This window comes from Macaca nemestrina, chromosome X, assembly GCF_043159975.1.
Source record: "Macaca nemestrina isolate mMacNem1 chromosome X, mMacNem.hap1, whole genome shotgun sequence".
Taxonomy (NCBI): Eukaryota; Metazoa; Chordata; class Mammalia; order Primates; family Cercopithecidae; genus Macaca; species Macaca nemestrina.
Window position 1 is genome coordinate 3,696,428 of NC_092145.1, and position 24,929 is coordinate 3,721,356.

Consider the following 24,929-nt stretch of genomic DNA (forward strand, 5'->3'; position numbering starts at 1 on the left):
AAGGATGAGTTTGTGTCCTTTGTAGGGACATGGATGCAGCTGGAAACCATAATTCTCAGCAAACTATCGCAAGAATAGAAAACCAAATACCGCATGTTCTCATTCATAGGTGGGAATTGAACAATGAGATCACTGGGACACAGGAAGGGCAACATCACACACTGAGGCCTATTGTGGGGAGGGGACGGGGGGAGGAATAGCATTAGGAGATATACCTAATGTAAATGACGAGTTAATGGGTGCAGCACACCAACATGGCACATGTATACATATGTAACAAACATGCACGTTGTGCACATGTACCCTAGAACTTAAAGTATATTAAAAAAAGAAAATAAAAAGAGGAAAATTATTCTTAGAACCATTTGCAAAATTTGTATAACTTGTATAAATTTTGCAAAAAAGAAATAATGCTTGGACTCTATTTTTTTATTTTGAAATGCTCCAGAATAAAATTTTATCTTTTTTACATTGGAGAAAACATTCACATTCTCTTTAAACCTTGGAAAAGCTTAGTTTCTTGTCCTGAATGGCTTTTAAGTCTATGGGTCATTCCTGCAATTGTAGCCACAAGTCAAGTCACCCCTTGGTATTTCTTTGTTGGGTAAATAACATTCAATATGGGTTAAGTTTTACTCATAAACTGGTGGTTTTCCTACCTTGCTCTGCAGTAGGTATAAGTGGCCTGACAGTAATCATAGTCTCGATTGAAATACACACACATACACACACACACACACACACACACACACACGGCAATTATTTCTGGAATACCTGTGGCATGCAAAACTAAACCACATGGTCCCAGCACTCAGGAGCTAATGGTCTAAGAAAAGTAAGGCATATATCCATATATATATACACACATATACAGACAGAGCACTGATATAGGACCAAATGCTGAGTGTCACAGGAGAGATAAATCCAAAATGCTTCCTCTCTATTTTGTTCTGTTTACCTTACTGAACACTTGACTGTTTCCTAAAAAATCTACTGCCCTTGCAAGTGGAAGCCACTCCTTCATTCCCTCTTGCTGCTTCCAGGCCACTGTTTACTCCTTTACTTCATGCAAAAAGTTTCGTCCTTTGATGTTCACTTCATCTGGCTTTATCACTCTATTTTTCTTCATCTTGCTCAACTTACCAATATTACTGTATTCTCTCATTACTGTATTCATTTCATATATAGGATTTCTACAACCAGTTCACTTTATTTGCAACTGCCCCAAGTTCTCTCTTTGTTTTTCAGTTGGATGACTCCTCTGACATCATAAACTAGAATTGAGCCTATTAAATGAGGTCTGGATTGTCCCATTTACCAGGCACTGCTACTGTTTCCAGGACTAGGCAAAGGTTTCAGAAATGAACCAATCTAACTGCCTGTATATTTGTTCTAGTGTTTTGTTTTTGTTTTCGTTTTTTGTTGTTTTTTTCTTGTTTTGTTTTTTCAGAAAAACTGACAGTAAGTCAGCTAATTGTGTTAGTATTTTTGGAACTGTTACTTGACATCAGAAGAGTTTTGTAATGAAAGTTGTGGACACACGAGGCCATATGTTCCACAGGGCTCGCCTCCATGTCATCCTTGGTCAATACCCAAATTGTAGTTTTCTCTATGGTTATTTATCCTCCCCTCACTTATCCTTATCCTCTTCTGTGTTTTTTTTTTTCTTGACTTATTCTCCTACTCCTCATAAACTGTCCCTCACTTCCCTCAGGAACTCCTGTTCATGGGAAGACAGAACATTCTGCACCAGCAGCTTCTTCACTGAATGACCCATCCACCTCCTGTTTTAACTGACATGTGATTCTCAGTTGAGACTTCCTTCCAACTGCTTTCCTGCTTGGTAGAAGCTGTTAATCTGATTCCCATTTTCCAGAAGTGTAGTTTACATCATCTTAATCCCCAGTACTGCTTTCAGACCATTACTCTCTCACTCTTTTACATTAAAGATGTCTTCATTGAAGTGTCAACTCCTCACTTGGATTCTCATACATCAGGATTTCCTGTTTTTCTTGTTCATCCTTGGTATTTTCGTTGCACTATCGTTGTCTTCTTTCCAGCACTAAACGTTAGACCATTTCAGGGCAGATCAGTCAGATCTGCAGACCAGTCAGCAGTCAGATCTCTTTTTTATTTTCTGATTCTGTACTCACTTCTCAAGCGACCTCATTCAATCCCAAGACATTGAATCAATGGCCATCTAGAGGCGAACAACTCCCAAATATGTATCTCTAGCCCAGACCTTTCCCCTGAGCTGCAGACTGATATATGTAACTGTGTACGTCTCTATTAGGATTATATTCTTATTGGGATGTCTGATAAAAATGTAATTCTTATATCCAAACACAACTCCTCCTCTTCCCCCTAAACCTGCTCTTCTTCAAGTCTTCCCAGCACAGCCAATAATGTCACTATTCTTCCAGACGCTCAGGTCAAAAACCTGGAATCCATTCTTAATTCTTTTGTTTTTCTCACCTGCCCCCCACTCTGCTCTCAGAAAATCCAAACCTAACTCATCAGCAAGTCCTGACTCCTCTACATTCACAATATAACTTGAATCTGTCTACTTTTCTCCATATCTAACATTCAACACACCACACCTCTCACTAGCCTCATTAGGACTAACATCCTAATTTTAGTCCTCTACTTTCATGGCTACAAATCTGTTCTCTGCCCAACAGTAGGGGAGATCAATTAAAATAGTAAATTATAAAAATTCTGCTCCAAATATTTTAATGGCTTCCCACTACATTTAGATCAAATTCCATTATTCTTACCATGGTGCTCAAAACCTTCCAGGATCTTGTCCTTAGATCTATGATGGTACCTTTTAGCATCTTTTTTGAATTTTCATTCACTCCACTCACTCATCCCATAGTGGCCTCCTTGATGATTCTTTTTATTTATTTATTTATGTGTGTGTTTGTTTATTATTTATTTATTTAGGAGATGGAGACTCGCTCTGTCACCCTGGCTGGAGTACAGTGGCACAACCTCTGCTCACTGCAACCTCCATCTCCTGGGTTCAAGCGATTCTCCTGCCTCAGCCTCCTGAGCAGCTGGGACTATAGGCATGTACCACCGTGCTCGTCTAATTTTTTTGTATTTTTAGTAGAGATGGGGTTTCACCGTGTTAGCCAGGATGGTCTCAATCTGACCTCATGATCTGCCCGCCCCAGCCTCCCAAAGTGCCTGGATTACAGGCATCAGCCACCGCGCCCAGCCTCCTTGATGATTCTTGACAAATCACTTTCATTCCAAGCCCAGGTACTTTGTCATTACCATTCTTTATGAAATGTTTATTGTTGAGATCTTTTCACAACTTGCTTTCTTATTTTGTTCAGGTCTCTACTTACCTTCTCAGGCAGACCTTCTCTCACTAGCATTCATCATCTTTTTCTTCACTGCCCTGCTTTATGTGCTTCCATGATAATTCTCACCTCCTGACATTACATTGCTTTATGTATTTGTTTGCTTCTATGTTTATTACATGTCCTCCCTCCCCCTCACTGGAATGTGAACTCCTTTAGGGCAGAAGCTGTGTTTTACCACTTATTCCTGCACCCCAACCACCTAGCACAGAACCTGTCACATTGTAGACACAGAAAATATTAAATAAATGGATGATTTCCTATGTTTTCCTTGCTTCTCTATTCAGCATAGGTACCGTAGTGTATCACTGCAGTCACTCACCAGCACTCTTGACCTCCCTAGTCACTTCAATCCAAGTCCTCTATTTCTCTCTGAAAAAAAAAAATCCATTGCTATTGATGGGTTGGTGACATTAATGAGTGTATTTTTGAATTCTGCTGTTCCTTCAACCTATGCCTGCAGTTACTCTCTGTCCCTAATTAGTTCTGTCTTCTTTATCCTACAAAATCTGGTTTAAATCAGCCAGGCGCGGTGGCTCATGCCTGTAATCCCAGCACTTTGGCAAGCCAAGAATTGAGTACAGATTCAGAAAAAAACACCTGAGGTCAGGAGTTCAAGACCAGCCTGACCAAATGGAGAAACCCCCTTCTCTACTAAAAATACAAAATTAGCCAGGGATTGGGCTGGGGGTGGTGGCACATGCCTGTAATCCCAGCTACTCAGGAGGCTGAGGAAAGAGAATTGCTTGAACCCGGGAGGCAGAGATTGCAGTGAGCCAAGATCACGCCATTGCACTCCAGCCTGGTCAACAAGAGCGAAATTCCATCTCAAAAAAAAAAAAAAAAATATACACACACACACACACACACACACACACACATACATACATATATTCTAGTTTAAATCTTTACTATTTATTTTACCTTCCTCATGGGGAATGTAGAAGCCATTGTATGAGATTTCCCTCAACCTACTGGGCTCCTTTCTCTCCACCAAAATATAGATGGTATCTAATCTCATCCACTCTTTCCTTCTCAGCTGTGATCTAGACCTGGGAAATTCCACACTTATGCTCTAGATAACCCCCTCCCCCCGCCTTTTCAGGAAGGTGGTACAAGTGATTATTTTTCTTTCATCTGCATTTTCTCTCCTTTCCATTGACTTACTTGACCTTTCCAAATTCTTTCTTCTCTTGAACTCCCTTGATTCGTTATTTATGCCCCTCTGAATGTTTCTAATTTGTGCCTTCTCCCTTATATTTTAATTCTCTCTTATTTTAATTAACCTTCCTCATTAAACTAGATTTCCTGAGGGTAGGGTCTCTGATTTATCATATGTGTGTGTGTGTGTGTGTGTGTGTGTGTGTGTATACACATAATGGTAAATATATATAACCTTAACCAATTTGAATTGTGTAGTTCAGTCCCATTAAATACATTCACATTGCTATGTAGTCTCCTGAACCCTTTTCATCTTGCAAAACTGGAAATCTGTATTCATTAAACAACAACTCCCCATTCCTTTCTGCCCTAGCCCCTGGCACCCACCATTATGCTTTCTGTCTCTATGAATTTGCTACTCTAGATATGTCATAGAAGTGAAATCACATAACAATTATCCTTTTGTGACTGGCTTATTTCATTCAGCAACCTCAAGATTCATGTCTGTTGTAGTATGTATCAGAATTTCCTTCCTTTGTGAGGTTGAATAATTGTGAATGGAATGAATTCATTGTGTGTGTATATCACATTTTGTTTATTGTTCTCTCAATGGACACTTGGATTGCTTCCACCATTTGTCTATTGGGAGTAATGAAGCTATGAACATGGGTATGCAAATATCTCTTTGAGACCCTGCTTATAATTTGGGGATATATACTCAGAAGTGGAACAGCTGAATCATATAGTGATTCTGTTTGTAAGTTTTTGAGGAACCATCACAACATTTTCCATAGTGGTTGCACCATTTTACATTCCCAATAGTGCACAAGGGTTTCAATTTCTCCATATCCTTGCCAACACTTGATATTTTCTGGGGTTTTTTTTGGTAGTACCCATCATAATGTGAGGTGGGGTCTCATTGCTTTGATTTGCATTTCTGATTAGTGATGTTTAGCATATTTTCATGTGATTTTTGGCCATTTGTAAATCTTTTTTGGAGATATGTCTACTCAAGTTCTTTGCCCATTTTTAAATTGCCCCATTTTAAATTGAGTTGTTTGGGTTTTTGTTGCTGGTTTTATTCATCTGTGAATCCCACATAGCATATATTCCATTGCTTTGCTCCACTTCTGCCCCACGGGCTCAGAAAAGCTGAGCACCTGCAAGGGGGTTGACACAGAGGCACTGGACCATGTAAGTATATACTCTGAGGTTCTAGTTGAGTTTCACCTTTAGAGACAATTGACAGAAGTATCATCGGAGGAAGACTTGAGTGGGACATGCATTTCTCTATAAAAGTTTTCATTGCCTCATCACAAACCCACTAGATTTTTAGAAGTAAAGGCGTTCTTGTTCTGGATTCAAACTCCTTGCGAAATTTGGAGAAGTCAATTTCCACTTTTTGGTTAGGAAATTGCCCTAGGCTGAACTTTGGAGACATGCTGTCTATGCATCAAAGGTCAAGACTCAGGGGAAACAAACAAGAAGTCATACTGATAATCTTCAATAGTGGGTATTTTTTCATTCAGTAAACATCCATCATTTGCCTAAGAGCCAGATACTTGGCTAAGGGATAGGAATAGAATGACAATTCGGTCAAAGTTAAGTCATCTCAGTCTGTATATATAAAGGAGAATTACTGGAAAACTAGGTGTAGAAATGGGTAAATATTACCATTAATCTATGGCTTGTTTTCCTATTTTCTTGAAACTCAAATTTTGCCTTGATTTCCTTCTTTAATGATTTAGGTAAAAAATTGTAGTGGCTGATTAAAATGTGTCATGTTGAAAATGGTGGAAGAAATTAAAAGGTAATTTTCCCTTACTACTTAAAAAATCTGTGATTAACTTGATTGCTACTTCTCCCCATCTATAGAACATAAAGTGCTTATGGAGCTAAAAAAAAGTATTCATTGTTCAGAATCATTGTTTCAGAGACTTGGTCATAGCCAGTTTATAAGACGGTTAAGTGGAATGACATATGTAAAAGCTTCTAGAAAAGTCAGGGCAATATTTTCTTTCCTTTCTTTTGTCTTTTCTTTCTTTTCTATAATTTTTGGTCTACCCATGAGAAAAGAGTTTACTAAGCAAATTAATGAGCAAGTTGGCAAACAAGTAAAGCACCCTTTTATTTAATAGCAAAGACATTTAGCAGCAGGACTCTATTCACACAATGAATTTGCTAATTATAAATGAGTCCCATGTAGTATTTAAATAATTTACAAGGTTTTTAGAAACCTTAGAGTTCTGTCCCCCTTCCACTTGTAACAATGTGATTGCAATCCCCAAGGAGAAATAATATTGCTTTCAAATATCCTATTAGTCAGACTGTTCAATTTACGTAAACCAACATCCTCTCATCTGTCGCATTTCCCCTCCATGACTGAAAACACTGAGGCCAAAATAAGCAGACAGAGCAAGAGAGCATAGCATATAAGGCCTTTCAAGGACTTGCTGCTGCCTGTTTTACACAGCCTCAGTTTCTGCAACTCTTTGCCATGCACACTGTGGCCCAGCTACGGTAAACTTCTTGTCAACTCAAAAAACAGTGCCCTTGGCCAGGTGTAGTGACTTGCACATGTAATCCCAGTGCTTTTGGAAGCCAAGGTGGGAGGATCACCTGAAGCCAGGATTACAAGACCAGCCTGGGCAACATAGTGAGATGTCATCTCTAAAGTAAAAAAGAAAAAAATTAACTGGGCATGGTGGCACACGCCTGTAGTCCCAGCTACTCAGGAGCCTGAGGCAGGAGAATGACTTGAGCCCAGGAGTTCAAGACTGTAGTGAACTATGTTCACACCAAGGCTCACCAGCCCAGGTGACAGAGCAAGACCCATGTCTCTAAAATAAATAAATAAAAAGGCCTTGGCTTATGTACTGGCCTTTGCCACATGCTCATCTGATGAGCTCCTGCTCATCTTTTGTGACCCAGACCATAAACTTCATTGCCTTCTCTGAGCCACCTTTTCCAATGCCAGCAGGTACTTTGTCCCTCCTTTGACCGAATTCCCATAGCACTTGGTGCAGATCTTTGAGAAGTCTGATCACATTCAATGGCAATGATGTGCTTAAAAGGCTTTCTCCCACACCCGAGTGTGAGCTCCTGGAAGACAGGGACTCATGTTTTACCCTTTCCATTTATCTCTAAGTACCTAGCATAGTTCTTGGCCCAGTAAGCATTCAGTAAATATTGGGGAAAAGTTATTAGGATCACAATAGTAAATGGCAGTTAGGTATAAAGGAGAAAAAATAAGAATGATGGGGACTCTGAAGTTAAGAAGAAAGGGTATATGAAGAGATTAGGAGACAAGGGGTCAGCAAGAGAGGATGGAAATAGAGGAACACACAAAGAAAGCAAGTAGGAAGTGAAGGAATAAAGAAGTGAAGCCTGGGTTCTGGGAAGCAAAGTAACATCAAGGATGGACTCATGAGGTGTGTGAAATTAGGGCATTTCTGAAGCTCATCTATACCCACTTTTCCCTAGAGCAAACTGGGATGGAAAGAAGAAAAGGCCAGAGTGAGGAATGAGGCAGCAAACCATCTATAGACCATGAGCTAGGCCACCGCATTTGGCATGGGGTTGGGGCTGGCCTCCTCCCCTGGCCCCTCCTGTTCTTCAGCTTCTCAATTCGTATCCAGGCCTAAGCGTTGTCTCCTCTTCTCTCTTCTGCACCAGGGGAGGCCCAGTGAGGCTCTCTGTATACACAAGTTCATACTGTATATGAGAGCAAATTGGCATGTGGGTGTGCTTTCTTCCCACTGGGTGAGTTTCTTTCACTCTTAAAAAATAAGCACAAAGGGCAGTGACATAGCAGCTCCCCATCTATCTCTGCCTTTGTTATGTCAGAGAGTCTTTTACATAGCTAGGTGGAAAGCCTTGGCCTGCTCCTGAGCTTGCTGAACAGTTACACTGTATGAAGGGTTGTAATGTTGTTGTAATGGTGCATGTCAACATGCCATGGTATATATTGTCTTTATGACAAAATGACTTTTCAGACTCACCAAGCTCTCTTCCTCACAGGAGATGTGTCACTTGATGGTCACGGCCTTTTGGAGTTAATCCTCGGGTAACCAAAAAGTGTCTGGGGCCTATAGAAAGCAGCACAGTGCAGCCCTGGATAAAAATCTCTTACCAGATTGCAAGTTAGGCTCTGCCATTTTGTCTGAGGCTGTTTTCTCATCTGTCAAATGAGAGTAATCTCATCCACCTACCTCATAGGGGTTGCTCTGAGGATCAAATTACATGATATATAAGATTCTACATGTAACAAACGTTCCACAGTTTATTGGCAATTTCTAGCTCCATTCTCTCATCTGATCCTCTAAACAATCCTGAAAATTATTTTGATCCTCATTTTACAGATGAAGAAACTGAGACATGAAGAGGAAAAGTGACTTAGCCAAAGCGACATAGCTAGTAAGCCAGGGTGATCCACATTTCCTGTTTTCATACACATCTTCAGTTATTCCTTGACACAAGCCTGGCTACTAGTGCTATTGGCTACATGGCCCCTGTTTCTTAACTTCCCTCATGGCTCCTCCTCCCTGTAGCCTCTGAAGGTTCTCTGTGTAATGAATTAATTAGCTTTGTTTTTTTCTCCCTTTCTCCCCCTCTTTTTCCCGGCCTCTAGAAGAAAACACCAGCAGCCCCAGCAAAGAAAACCAGCACCACCTTCAACATCGTGGGAACCACCTATCCCATCAACCTGGCCAAGGACACTGAATTTTCCACCATCTCCAAGGGCGCTGCTCCCAGTGCCTCCTCAACCCCAACAATCATTGCTTCACCCAAGGCCACCTACGTGCAGGACAGCCCAACTGAGACCAAGACCTACAACAGTGTCAGCAAGGTTGACAAAATTTCCCGCATCATCTTTCCTGTGCTCTTTGCCATATTCAATCTGGTCTACTGGGCCACGTATGTCAACCGAGAGTCAGCTATCAAGGGCATGATCCGCAAACAGTAGATAGTGGTGGCAGTGCAGCAACCAGAGCACTGTATACCCTGTGAAGCATCCAGGCACCCAAACCCCGGGGCTCCCCTTCATGTATTTCAGGATTCTTCTTTTTACCCCTCTACCAAGCTGTGACTCTCAATTCATATTTATGAATCTCTATGAAAAAGAAACTACAGAAAAATTACTTGTCCCTCCAATATTGCTCAGTATAACCCCATCAAAGCCAAACACTGCCATTTGTCCAGTTGCTCATTTTAGTCTGCCAGTCTCCCCTAGCTGAGGGCACTGCATGTATTTTATTGCACTCTGCCCACTGCAAAAAGAACAAGAGATTCTACTCTCTATAGTGGAAGCCTTGGCTGTTTGAGAGGCCCAGAACAAGGAGAATTGTTGACTGGCCATCTAGATCAGATGATTCTAACTTACTAGGCAGCCAGGTTGGGCCATGCCATGTGATCCTGCGTGCCACCTCCCCTGCCTTCAGCAAGGCCTACTAGGCATAAGTACTGATAGCAAACTTGGGAGTCAATTCTATACCCCCAACCCATTTCTTAGTTTGGAAATCAGTGGGGACAATTGGTACCAACCACCGTCTACCATGTATGGCCAAAATAAATAGAACTAGCTATGCCAGCCTGGCGCCAAGATGGTTGGTGCCCTGCCATGTCCAGCCCCTTAGGAAAATAGTCCCCTCCTTGGTACATCTCTCCTCCAGAAGATCTTCCCCCACTGCCTTTGACACCCTTGTAGCCAACTGAGCACTACTTAATTTGGACTCATTACCACCTGTAAACTTTCCAGGAAAAAAATGATCAAGTATTTTTTATTTAAATAAAAAAGTTACAAATAGAAACAAAGTGATCTAGATTTAAAACAACAACAACAACAAAAAAAAAAACAAAAACAAAAAAAAACACTTTTTTTAAATATGGGAGAGATATAAAAGTCATCTCCCTGCCAAGGCAACTAGCCTATACTGGATTGGGCAAGAGATTTGGAGTGGATGGTAGTTGAGGATTGAAGTCTAGCTCAAAAGAGAGGGCTACTGGCAGATGAAAGTCAAATTCTTCCTTCCGTACACTCCACATTCCACACCCTGGCCCAGGCATTTTTGTCCCACCATATCGGGAACCTCTGGTCCTCTGTTGATGCCGATTCTATGAAGGGTGAATTGGAAATTCATACAAATAAATATCTCTAGTCAATATTGAGTCAACTAGATCATTAACTTTACTGACAATTTTATAATATATTATTTAGAGGCCATTTGTTCTTAATCTTAATGTGAGTAAAAGACACAGGTGTAAATATGCAATTTTTATAAGGTAGATAAACTGAATCCCAGAAGTTTGAATGATTTGCCTAGGCTCCTTACAAGTTAATAAAGAGCTATCATGTGCCCCTTTCCAAAGGCCAAAATAAAGGGCTGAGAAGCCAGGTCCACCGTGACGTCAGAATCAGCACGATCTCAGCGGGCCTTCTGGGTCATTAGTGGAACTTGGTTGGGCACCAAAAAGGTTTTTAGAAAGTCACAACGTGTCACCCAAGAAGATCACTTTTAATAGTCTCAGCCCAAGAGAATGAGACTGTTTATGATGATAGCCCCAGCCACTTTGGCTCTGAATACCTGCACTAGTCCAGAGTATCCTAGAAGCCCAGGGTAAAGTTACGAGGGCACCACAAGCAGATTCTCCTTGCCCACCCGCTGAACAAAGCTCCTAAGGGGTGTATCATTAGCTGCTGGTTGCCTTTTCATCCATCTTTTCCCCATCCCCTGCTTCCTTGCCATTGCTGGGATAATGCATGCCAGTCCCATTATTCCTAAGAGTGTGTCTGTAGGTAAATTCATGACTAGAAGAGTGTAGTCTTGTGGATATGTGGGGATATGGGGGGGGGGTGGGAGGGCGGGGCTGTTAATGATTGTCTTAAGGAACTTAGAATGGAAGCCTGATCTTTGCCTCTCTATAGAAATTTTGTTTCCAAATGCTTTGGTGCAATGTTTAGCTGCTGTTTATTAAACCCTTTCTGAATTGTACTTGGTCTGCAGAACTTTCTTTGGTCACTCTTTGCCTAACACAGACAGTACTATGTTTTTGACTTTCACCCCCAATCTCATGCCACCATTACTTTCCGCTTCTTAACAACCACTATAATTAAGATGGAAGAAAGGTACCCCTAGAGTAAGAAATGTATTACAATGATCCGAAGTGAAACTCGTGTGAAAACATAGCTTTGATTGACTCAAGGGTCTCATTACCCAATATGAAATATTATGAAAAAGCTGTATTGCTTCTTCTGCTAAATTCACCCACTCCCAGGAAATAGAGAAATGTATGTTCATTGTAATTCTGAAAGATTTCTCTTTTTCATGGCCTACTATTTTCCCTTTGTCAGCAGTTCCCTTAAGCAATAATTATTAGTCAAATTGAGAGTAAGTTTTTTATTGGTTGAGCCATGTGTTGGGAAATGGATGATGACACTTATTTCTTACAGAGTTAGAAGACATTTGGGAAATGATCTCATGAGATTTGCTTGAGGAAATCATCATCTCCTAAGGGATGGGAAAAGTATTGGGAGAGCATGTCAAATCACATACAATTTTTTCTCATCCAAAATAAAAGCACGGACTTGTACCATCTGACACTCAATGAATGTTCCAGCTCTGATGAATGTCCTACTGCTGCAGCAATCCCACTGTCCCTGGGCAGTTCAATCACACCCCCAGAACAACCATGCGACAGACAGTGGGCAGCCTGTTTTGTAAAATTGCCTGATACCAATATTTAAGTGTTGCTGTTTCTTTCAAAACTTTCTGAAACTACTTTGCCTTTGGAAACTATTCCCTTAGTCTTAGTGGAAAGCTCAAGCTGTTCCCATAAGCAAATGTGTTGCTGAGTTCTCCGAGAGTTTGAAACCCTGCCACCGGCTGGGACTGGTATTCTTGGACTTGAGTATTTATGGTATTCAGAGCATGAGAGAGTTCTCCCCAGCAGTTCGTTGAGGGTGCCAGTCTAGAGGCTGCGGGAAGAGTGGCTAGCACATAGTAGGCATTCAGTAAATATTTATTGAATAAATGAATGTGAATCTGGACCAGAGCTACATGCAGGAGGATTTCTTCATGGCAGTGTTGGAGAGGAGGCTAGCCACATCATGATGCATGGAGACTAATAGAAACAAACAAATGCAAAGTGCAACCTTGTAAAGTAGTACTAATAAATGTGCTCTATTTTAAGCCACTTTAAATAGCTTTTCCCTAATGAAACAGCTGTTTGCTCCCATGGGCTTTTAAATTTGGGGGTTCATTTAATGATCTATAAGTTCCTTGTGTTAGAGTACTGAAGGCAGGAGAGGAAGGCACGACTGAGCACCAGACCCATCTGAAAGCTTCAAGCACAACACACTGGCCTATCCAGGATGCATCTGTGCTATGACACCCTTCAGAGGGCTACCCAGGCCCCGAATCTTTGCAAGAGGTCCAGCAGGAAATGGAACCAGGAAGGGGAAAGTAAGAGGAAGGAAGCAATTGGGAGGAATTCTGTTAAAGGTGCCCTAGAATTGGAAGCAGAGGCAGGGATCTCTCCTTTCCAGCTTCAAAAGCTTTTTTTTTTTAAATTATACTTTAAGTTCTAGGGTACATGTGCACCACTGGCAGGTTTGTTACATATGTATACATGTGCCATGTTGGTATGCTGCACCCATTAACTCGTCATTTACATTAGATATATCTCCTAATGCTATCCCTCCTCTCTCCCCTCCCCACAATAGGACCCGGTGTGTGGTGTTCCCCTTCCTGTGTCCAAGTGATCTCATTGTTCAATTCCCACCTATGAATGAGAACATGTGGTATTTGGTTTTCTGTTCTTGCGATAGTATGATGAGAATGATGGTTTCCAGCTGCATCCATGTCCCTACAAAGGACACAAACTCATCCTTTTTTATGGCTGCATAGTATTCCATGGTGTATATGTGCCACATTTTCTTAATCCAGTCTGTCACTGATGGACATTTGGGTTGACTCCAAGTCTTTGCTATTGTGAATAGTGCCACAATAAACATATGTGTGCATGTGTCTTTACAGCAGCATGACTTATAATCCTTTGGGTATATCCCCAGCAATGGGATGGCTGGGTCTAATGGTATTTCTAGTTCTAGATCCTTGAGGAATCGCCACACTATTTTCCACAATGGTTGAACTAGTTTACAATCCCACCAACAGAGTAAAAGTGTTCCTATTTCTCCACACCCTCTCCAGTACCTGTTGTTTCCTGACTTTTTAATGATTGCCATTCTAACTGGTGTGAGATGGTATCTCATTGTGGTTTTGATTTGCATTTCTCTGATGGCAAGTGATGATGAGCAGTCTTTCATGTGTCTGTTGGCTGTATGAATGTCTTCTTTTGAGAAGTGTCTGTTCATATCCTTTGCCCACTTTTTGATGGGGTTGTTTGCTTTTTTCTTGTAAATTTGATTGAGTTCTTTACAGGTTCTGGATATTAGCCCTTTGTCAGATGAGTAGATTGCAAAACTTTTCTCCCATTCTGTAGGTTGCCTGTTCACTCTGATGGTAGTTTCTTTTGCTGTGCAGAAGCTCTTTAGTTTAATTAGATCCCATTTGTCAATTTTGGCTTTTGTTGCCATTGCTTTTGGTGTTTTAGACATGAAGTCCTTGCCCATGCCTATGTCCTGAATGATATTACCTAGGTTTTCTTCTAGGGTTTTTATGGTTTTAGGTCTAACATTTAAGTCTTTAATCCATCTTGAATTAATTTTCATATAAGGAGTAAGGAAAGGATCCAGTTTCAGCTTTCTACTTATGGCTAAGCCAATTTTCCCAGCACCATTTATTAAATGGGGAATCCTTTCCCCATTTCTCGTTTTTGTCAGGTTTGTCAAAGATCAGATGGCTGTAGATGTGTGGTATTATTTCTGAGGACTCTGTTCTGTTCCATTGGTCTCTATCTCTGTTTTGGTACCAGTACCATGCTGTTTTGGTTACTGCAGCCTTGTAGTATAGTTTGAAGTCAGGTAGTGTGATGCCTCCAGCTTTGTTCTTTTGGCTTAGGATTGTCTTGGCAATGTGGGGTCTTTTTTGGTTCCATATGAACTTTAAAACAGTTTTTTCCAATTCTGTGAAGAAGGTCATTGGTAGCTTAATGGGGATGGCATTGAATCTATAAATTACCTTGGGCAGTATGACCATTTTCACAATATTGATTCTTCCTATCCATGAGCATGGTATGTTCTTCCATTTGTTTGTGTCCTCTTTTATTTCACTGAGCAGTGGTTTGTAGTTCTCCTTGAAGAGGTCCTTTACATCCCTTGTAAGTTGGATTCCTAGGTATTTTATTCTCTTTGAAGCTATTATGAATGGGAGTTCATTCATGATTTGGCTCTCTGTCTGTTACTGGTGTATAAGAATGCTTGTGATTTTTCACATTGATTTTGTATCCTGAGACTTTGCTGAAGTTGCTTATCAGCTTAAGGAGATTTTGGGCTGAGACAATGGGGTTTTCTAAATACACAATCATGTCATCTGCAAACAGGGACAATTTGACTTCTTCTTTTCCTAACTGAATACCCTTTATTTCTTTCTCTTGCCTGATTGCCCTAGCCAGAACTTCCAACACTATGTTGAATAGGAGTGGTGAGAGAGGGCATCCCTGTCTTGTGCCAGTTTTCAAAGGGAATACTTCCACTTTTTGCCCATTCAGTATGATATTGGCTGTGGGTTTGTCCTAAATAGCTCTTATGATTTTGAGATATGTTCCATCAATACCGAATTTATTGAGAGTTTTTAGCATGAAGGGCTGTTGAATTTTGTCAAAGGCCTTTTCTGCATCTATTGAGATAATCATGTGGTTTTTGTCTTTGGTTCTGTTTATATGCTGGATTTTGTTTATTGATTTGCATATGTTGAACCAGCCTTGCATCTCAGGGATGAAGCCCACTTGATCATGGTGGATAAGCTTTTTGATGTGCTGCTGGATTTGGTTTGCCAGTATTTTATTGAGGATTTTTGCATCGATGTTCATCAGGGATATTAGTCTAAAATTCTCTTTTTTTGTTGTATCTCTGTCAGGCTTTGGTATCAGGATGATGTTGGCCTTGTAAAATGAGTTAGGGAGGATTCCGTCTTTTTCTATTGATTGGAATAGTTTCAGAAGGAATGGTACCAACTCCTCCTTGTACCTCTGGTAGAATTCGACTGTGAATCCATCTGGTCCTGGACTTTTTTTGGTTGGTAGACTATTACTTATTGCCTCAATTTCAGAGCCTGCTATTGGTCTATTCAGGGATTCAACTTATTCCTGGTTTAGTCTTGGGAAAGTGTAAGTGTCCAGGAAATTATCCATTTCTTCTAGGTTTTCTAGTTTATTTGTGTAGAGGTGTTTATAGTATTCTCTGATGGTAGTTTGTATTTCTGTGTGGTTGGTGGTGATATCCCCTTTATCATTTTTTATTGCATCTATTTGATTCTTCTCTCTTTTTTTCTTTATTAGTCTTGCTAGCAGTCTATCAATTTTGTTGATCTTTTAAAAAAACCAGCTCCTGGATTCATTGATTTCTTGGAGGGTTTTTTGTGTCTCTCTCTCCTTCAGTTCTGCTCTGATCTTAGTTATTTTTTGCCTTCTCCTAGCTTTTGAATGTGTTTGCTCTTGCTTTTCTAGTTTTTTTAATTTTGATGTTAGGGTATCAATTTTAGATCTTTCCTGCTTTCTTTTGTGGGCATTTAGTGCTATAAATTTTCCTCTACACACTGCTTTAAATGTGTCCCAGAGATTCTGGTATGTTGTATCTTTGTTCTCATTGGTTTCAAAGAACATCTTTATTTCTGCCTTCATTTCGTTATGTACCCAGTAGTCATTCAGGAGCAGGTTGTTCAGTTTCCATGTAGGGTTCAACAGCTTTTAAATACACAAACTCCCTTTAGCCTAAGAACATTCATCATGTGACCACCTGTTGAAATGAGGCCCAAAGTCCCTGCCCTTGTTGGCAGGAAAGGTGCCTTCTGGGGCCTCCTGCCTTTCCTTTTCTTTGTTTTTAGTTGTATATATGTAAGGTGTACAACATGATATTTTGATAAACATACACATAGTGAAAAGGCTACTGTAGTCAACTCTATGTATTCAACTCTAAGGGGAGTCATTAGATTTTTGTTGTTGTTGTTTTTAGATTCTACATATAAGTAAGATCATGCAGTATTTGTCTTTCTGTGCCTGGCTAATTTCACTTAGCATGATGTCTTCCAGTTTCATCCATGGTGTTGAAATGGCAAGGGAAACCTAGACCTGTTCTGTTTTCCTTCTGCCTCAGCTCCAACAATTTGATATAATGGGAAAAGCACTGAGAAAAATGGACACCTGGATTTCAGCCAGGGTTCAATCCCATCATAATTGCTAGGTGATGTTGGGCAAGTCCCTCCCCTGAGCTGAGACTTAGTTTCCCCATTAGTAAAACCAGATTTTGATCAGAGCCAAGTCAATAGAGTACCCAACAGCTATCCTTAATCTTTACCACATCCTGACCCTCCCCACTGATTGTGCTGTTGCCCTCACACCAGCCCATTCCAGGAACACAACCCCATCTTTTGGTTCTCTGTTACACAACTTGGAAGAGTTGGCAACTTCAAAGGAATTTGATCAGACACCAAGTAGGGACAACTAGGAGACTAAACCTGAAAATACAAGGGTCAAACTCTCAGGTCTAACTCTCAGTGATCCCCCAGACTCCCCACCCCTATCACACACTCAGATCCTTGCCCTCAGTTCCATGTGGCAGGGTCTCCTGTGATGCGACACAGGATCATTAGTGGCTCAAATCCAGTTGTATCACGGGAAAAGTTGGATCCTAAATTGAGGAGATTAAGGGGGTGCTGGTGCCAGGAAGGGGACCCACAGGCAAGCTGAGAGCAAAGAGCAGAAACAAAACAGACATCCCCCCCCCTTTTTTTTTCTCCAAAATTTCAGCTCAGGGACGAACAGAAATTCTTAGAAGGGGACTCCCTAGACTTCTTTTGACAAACAGACTGAGTTCTTGGGAATCTGCATTCACAACCTTTCCCTTCTCTGCTGTCACAGGAAGAACTGGTCTCCCTTCTGTCTAAGGCCCAGCCTCTCCTTTTGTTCTTCATCTCTACTCCTCTCTTCTCAAAGAATTCTAATTTTGTTATCTGCTCTCAGTGAAGCTGTTCTTGCTGAGTCACCACTGCCCTTGTTACTAAACCCTAAAGGCAATTTTCAGTTATCTTACTTGACCTGTCAGCATTTGACACTGTTGAAAACTACTTTATTCTTGAAAATGTGTCTTTCTGGTTTCCACAGCACCACAGTCTCTTGATATCCCTGCTTTTTTTTTTCTCTGCTACCTTTCCATTTCTCATGTTTTTCCTATTCAACTTTTCTATGTAACACAGCATAATAAGAAAACTTTCCTAGGAAGACTACAAAGATTAAATGAGCTATTGCACATGAAAGATGGTTGCAATCTTTAATTGTGATTTATATTGTATTAGTCTGTTTTCACACTGCTGATAAAGGCATACCTGAGTCTGGATAATTCATAAAGAAAAGAAAGAAAAGGAGGCTTAATGGACTCACAGTTCCATGTGGCTGGGGAGGCCTCACAATCATGGTGGAAGGCAAAAGGCACATCTTACATGGCAGGCAAGAGAGAATGAGAGCCAAGCGAAAGGCGAAACCCCCTATAAAACCATCAGATCTCATGAGAATTATTCACTACCATGAGAACAGTATGATTCAATTGTGTCCCACTGGGTCCCTTTCACAACACGTGGGAATTATGGGAGCTGCAATTCAAGATGAGATTGAGGTGGAGACACAACCAAACCATATTATGTATGTAGGAGATACATATAATCCCAACACTGTTCTTACTTGAAATAGGCCCTCCATATCTCTAGGTCTCAAATAGTCACCTGTGTAATGAGGATCTTGAACCATGTAACCTTTAAGGCCCCTTCTGGGTGTGATATTCCAGGATTCTAGCCAAATTTATCAGAAATGAAGTCAATTGTGTCTGTGTACAAGGTATTCTGAAATGGTTTTTATTGTTTACATGAAGAAAATGTTGTGATGTGCATTTTGGATGCAAATAGCAGCAAAGCAGGTATTGGCGGGGAGGGAAATCCAATGCTCCTGAAGTTCCAAAGTCCCTGTACCTGACAGGATAAATACTGACTGCCATGCTCATGTTTATCCCTTGAGCTGCCAATCAGATCAGAGGAAAGTGTAAGGTAGAATAACAGTTCTCAACACAATTATATGCTTTCCAAATATGGGTTGATAATTTATGATTTTCTTTATTTTGAAAATTTAAAAAAATCATCTTGATTGTTCTCTGGAAATAAAATACCTTCCTTGGAAAATTTCTGCTCTTGAGAAAAGAGGGATACTGGTAGACAGAGCAGATATTATGTATTAAACCCCTGACATATATTCGGCTTTTGAGTTTCCTTCTTTCCACCTTTCTCTTTATTTCTCCACATTTGAATACCAGCACTGTGCTTAGTATATAGTAGAAGGCTCAGGAAATGATTGTTGAGTGAAGAAATGAATATGATAGAGACCAGTTTCTCAAAATCCTAACCCAGAACAACTTGTAAGTTGGAAGAGTTACACAGGAACTTAGGGCCAAATTAAATAAATGAAGGGATAGTGATAACAACAATACTAACACTGAGAACTGTCATTCACTGAGTGCTTCCTGGGTGCCAGTTGCTGTGTTAAGGGCTGACAACAACTCTTTGAATTGGATATGGTTGTTTGCCAGATGCCAGCCTGCTTCTGTTGTGCTTCATGTAATAAATGGAATGGGGCTCATTCACTCGCCGATATTTATTGAAAACCTCCTTGGCATGGGTGTCAGTCTTGTGCCATGTGATAGGGGTTCTGCAGCGAATGCAAGCATGGAGTGTGCTCGAAGGATGGTATAATCTAGTGTCAGAGAGACATGAAAAGAATGATGAAAAGGTTGAGTGTCAGAGTCTGGGGAAGCATGGATGGGGGCCCTTGACTAGCCTGAGACACTCAGGGAAGAGCTTTCTGGAAAAACTAGCATCTAACCTGTGACTTGGACTGAACAGGTAGCTTGTTCTCATCAAGAGTGGGGTGAAGACAAGGAGGAAAGGCAGGGATAGAGAGAGCAGCAGAAGTGATCCAGCCAAAGGAATATTGTGTACAAAGAGTAAGGTTACAGATACTGTGTAGTTAATTACGGTTAGAAGGGAGACAAAAAAGGGAAGGAGGCTATTAGATGAAGCTGGGAAGGAAGGCAGAGACAGGTCATGTGCAAAGGCTTCTGTAAGGGCTGGGAAATACCTTTAGACCTTACTCTCAAACCAATGGACAGACACTAAAAGATGTTAAGCAAGAGTGTGGAGGAGTAATGATAATGGTGGCATGGTGAGGTCATGACTGGGCCCAAGTTCTGTGTTAGACAAGGAGATTCCGTGGCTTCTGTGAGAGAATGGAATAAGAAGGGAAGCATGGGCACACAAGTCCAGTGTAATCATCTGCTTATGACATGATGAACCCTGAATTATACAGTGGAACCGGGAGTGAAGCAGAGGGCATGACCTGAGAGAGATTTAGAAGCTGAAATCATCGACACATAAAGACTAATTAGATATTGGTCCTGAAGAAGAGGAGGCATCAAAGATGACAGAAAAGAAGGCATATGACTTGAGTGACTAGGGAATGTGTGTAATGTTTCTGGATATGGGCAAGAAACGTTGGAGGAACAGCAAGTTTGAGTGGAAGATGATGAACTCAGCACCAGACACATGAAGATGGAGGTGTCTATGAGTCACGATTGGTGGAGGTGGGCTGGAGGCAATTGTATATCAGGGTCTGGAGGTCAGGGTCTGGATCTCAGGGTCTGAAATCCTGAACTCCAAAAAGCAATACGGGATCAAGGCTTTGCCAGTGTAGTAAAGGCTGTAATTGAAACCTTAGGACCTCCTTATGTCTCCTGTCCCTGCCCAACACTCCCAGCCATGGGAAGGAGTGCAGAATGAGAAGAGAATGTGGCCCAGATATTCTGAAGAGGAGCAGGAGCACTTAAGAGGTGGGCCTGGGATGAGTAGCCAGCAAGGGAGACTGACAGTGAGCAGCCAGACAAGCACAAGGAAGACCAGGAAGAGGTAGTATTATGAACAGAGGCTGAGGGAGGAAAGATAGGATTTCTAGAAGGATAGAGGAGTGGGCATGTTCAGTGACATCAGCTGCTGCTGCTGCTGATTTTAGAAAGGACAAGGACTGAAAATATCTCCTTTAGATTTATGGACAAAAGCCTTGGTGAAGTTCATGAGAGTATGCTCTGTGGGGTAATAGGGACAGGAGTCAAATGGGTTGATAAGTGAGGGAGAAGGGAAGAAAGGTAGTGAACAGAAAGGACTCCTTTAAGACATTCTGCAGAAAGGAAAACAAGAAATACACAGTTGTAGCTGGAGGGAATGTGGGGTTAATAAATTAGTTTATTTTTATGTAGGAGAAATGTTAGAAAATTTATAGGCTGAGAAGAAGAAACTAATAGAAAAAGAGAGGAGGAGGAGAAAGGAGTGAAAGAATAAGAAAGAATTGAGAGAAAGAAAGAAGGAGGGAGGGAGGAAAGCAGAGACCAATGAAGTGGAGGTGAGATAGGGTACTGGGCTCAGAGGGCAAGACGCAAGGATAGCTATCAATCAGAAATGTGTTGAGAGTTTGGTGCCCGGAATCCTTCTTGTGGTAGGCAGAACAATGGTACCCCCAAATATGTTTATATCACAATCATCAGAATCTGTGAATATATTATTTTACATGGTAGAGGAATTAAGGTTGCTAATCGGTTGACCTTAAAATAGGGAGGTTACCTGGGATTATTCACGTGAGCCCATGTAATCACACATGAGCCAGTGTAATCACAAGTGAGCCAGCGTAATCACAAGGATCCTTATGAGTGAAAGAGGAAGGCAAAAAAGAGAACCATAGAGATCACAGCCTGAGATGGACTTAGCTCAACACTCTTGGCTTTTAAGATGGAGGAAAGGGGCCAGGAGCCAAGGAATGCAGGTAGACATTGAAAGCTGCAAAGGCCAGGGAAATGGTTTGTCCCATAGGGTCTGCAGGATCACAGACCAGTGATACTCATTTTGGACTTCTGACCTCCAGAACTGTAAGATAATAAATTTGTGTTTTTTTTTTAAAGTAACTACATTTGTAGTAATTTGTTATAGTATTCATAGCAAACCAATACACTTCCCCTCACCTTTATTCCTTTCCAAGATTTTAACCATTGGAAAATAACTAAGGCTCACGAATGAAATGTAAGTTTCAGTGTTGGTTTATTAATTTGGGTAAACATTTAAAAGTCCTATAATACAAGGTTTCTCTTCAAATTCTCTTTGAAACTGGCTTGGAGTGTCAGAATGTTCATCCTACAAATGTCTACTGCTCATAGAGCCCTATGCAAGGTTCTAGGAACATAATAGAGAACAAAACAGACCAGCACTGGCACAGAGGGCAGTTTTCAATAACATGCAACAAAAACGGGGTACCTGAACCACAGGTGTCCAATCCTTAGATTTGTATCTTTAGAAAAACCTTGTTCTAGCTCAGTGATTTTTAGTGATTTTTGCCAGCAATGTTGTTGTCCTCATGAGTGAACTAAGAGCACCCTATAGACAGAACCGGGAAGGACTGAATTGCCTGGGAAGACCACGTGTGGACAGAGAGAAGCCACACAAGTTGAGAGCTTGATAAGTGTCAGGGCAAAAGGACAAGGGCCAGAGCATTTAGAATATTAGTCAAAGCCACAGAAGCAGCTCTGGACTGCAGAACAATGATGCCTAACACGCAATGCCTCACTAGGAGAAAGTCAAGAGATTGAGGGTCTAAATAGCTGAGGCTCTGGTCAATTCCTGAGTGTGCTCTGTCCCTGTCCTTGCTCCCGGGCCCATGATGCTATGACTGTCACAGTGCTGATAACAATGTGTTAGCTAGCTATCTGCCACAGGACCATGAGCTCCTTCTGGGTGGGGGGAGGGGGCAACTACTGATTTCTGTACATAGCAGGTTATTGCAAGTTCCAGGCACAGAATTTTCAATGTCTTTTTGACTCTGGAAGGAGAGGGGAAGAGATTCACAGAGACTCTAAGCCACAGTGTAAGTTACAGATGAACCTGAGAGTAGGGAAGGGAGGGAGTGATGAAAGGATCATCCTTTTTGACCTCTTTCTCTGTTACTGCCAGACTTCCAAGCCTCTTCATTATTGACCTTTTCATTCTCCCACCCACCTCCTTGAAGGATTGACAACTAAATAAAACTCACTTGAAAGATGTCTTCAGTGAGCAGTCAGGGAGGGAAATCCCAGCAGCTATGGTGTTGTAAGAGCAGGGGCAGCTGCATTTAAGGTCGTGTCAGTGGGTTTGGGGGACAGCCCCTGAGCTCTGGATTCTGGGCAGGATGCCCACTTCTTATGGAATCACTTACAGCCTAAGACTCCCACTTATAGCAGACCCGGGGACCAAGAAGACATAGACCTGCAGAGTAGTGTCTCAGCAAAGCCTCTGTGAAATTTTGGTACATGAAGGACCCTGAGTTTGACAACAGTCACATTCTATCAATTGGGAAAGTAAAACACATATTTCCACATCAGAGAAAGAGATTCCTAGGGAAGACAGAACTGGTACATTACTTGCCTTGGTTCCCAGGAAAACTTTAAACTGAAGCCAGTGACTGCTTCATTTTATGACATTCACTCCATTTACTATAGTTATTCACATATGAACATTTTTGTATCAACTTTCCTCTGATGTAAACACATAAACACAGTTTTTGAACAGAATGAATTTTTAAATTGTCTTTTATATGGTGTATAAATCAATAAATCAGACCAAAGCTATTGCATTAATGATTCTTTGTCATCAAGCAGAGAATAAAGACAGCAAGAAAAAAGGCATTCAATGCCCCCATCCACTCACTGTGATTTCCCTGTCCCTTGCCTCTGTGGATCTAATGCTTCATGGCTAGCAGAAGTTTCACTTTTATCCTGGGGGTTCAATCTAGCAAAAGTGTACTCAGAACAAGGGACAAAGGATGTAATTTGAAACCAAGAAAAGAGTGGTGCAACCTTGTCCAGGAGCTGTGTGAAAACACCTTCATCTTATAGTGATGCCCCAGTCACTGGTATGTCAGGAGTTTGGTGCTTCTTCCCAGGCTGCCCACTGAAGCTATCTTTCAAGTGGAATTCATTTAGCTGTCAATCATCTGAGGGGGTGGGAGAAATGAAAGTGGAAAAGGAGGCTTGGGATATTGGAACCAGTGAAAAGAAAGATCAAGGAGGATGACCTTTCTTCTCTCTCTCCTTTCAAAATTATCTAAATATATCCTTTTTCTTCTATTTGAAAAGCTAGAAGCTCAAGATAAAACTTGAGCTGAAGTTCTCAAACTGTGGTTCTTTGCCCTTTGTGCCCCTTTGCCCCAACTCTTCAAGATTAACAGAGGGAAATAGTATTTCATGTATAGAAAACAACATTTGCAATGGTTCAGAGGCTCAAAGTGCAAGTAGCTGTTGAGGAACTGCTAGGAATCAAGTGTAGCTCAAAAGGATAGTACTGGGAGAGGGCAGAGAACATAGTGCAGAAGCACATGATAGAGATATGGGTATAGAGATGTAGGTGCAGAGATAAGTACAAGGCAGTCATGCAGAGCTGTGTAGGCCAGGGTCAGGGGTTTGAACTTAATCTGAAGATCAATGAGGACCCACTGAGAAACATTATGTAGGAGAATGTTATGGCCAGATGAGATTTAAAATGATCTCTTTGCTGCTGGTAGAACAGAATGACAAGGAGTAAGACTGGTTGCAGGGAGGCCATGTAGGAGGCTAGGAAAGGTGTTCAGGCAGTAGTTAGTGTTCCGGACAGGTGAAAATGCAAAGTCCAGACTTTCTAACACTCTTTTTAAAGAACACTTAAAAAAATACAAGGTACAAAAAATACAATGTACAAAATTCGGTAACTAAATATGGGAACATAGAAGATGAAAGAATATAGCTTGATAATCAGGTTTCTAGCTTGGATATCTAAGTGGATGGCTGTGTTATTTGTTAATTATGGTTTGGTGTTGAGAGTTCAGGATCTCTTGAGTTTAGTTTGGGGACATCCAATTAGAGATGTTCAGGAGGAAGTTGGATATAATGGATCCGAGGCTAGGAGAAAAATCTGAACCAGAGATAAGTATTTAGAAGTAATCAGTAGAACAATTATAATTAAACTTAGCAACAAAGAATTCTGTAGTAATACCAGAGAGATCACTTTCAAGTTGCAGGTAAATTTTAGATGGGCTGGAGGGAAATACAGGGGAAACTCTGATGAATTCTATTTTATTTGGAAATATGGGAGTGAAAGTATATGCTGAGAGTGAAAGAGAAGTGGTTTGAAGAGA

General features: G+C 41.1%; 1 protein-coding gene across 4 annotated transcripts in view; it reads left to right on the top strand.

The window, feature by feature from the left end:
* LOC105495877 (gamma-aminobutyric acid type A receptor subunit alpha3) overlaps positions 1-11,376 on the top strand; it is a 284,992-nt gene extending 273,616 nt beyond the window's left edge. For all 4 annotated transcript variants that reach the window (XM_071089115.1, XM_011765764.2, XM_011765765.3 and 1 more), the window contains one exon: positions 9,163-11,376. In XM_071089115.1, coding sequence (XP_070945216.1) covers positions 9,163-9,498 — 336 coding nt within the window. In that variant the 3' untranslated portion in view covers positions 9,499-11,376. The remainder of the gene's footprint in view (positions 1-9,162) is intronic.
* Positions 11,377-24,929: the final 13,553 nt, after the last annotated feature.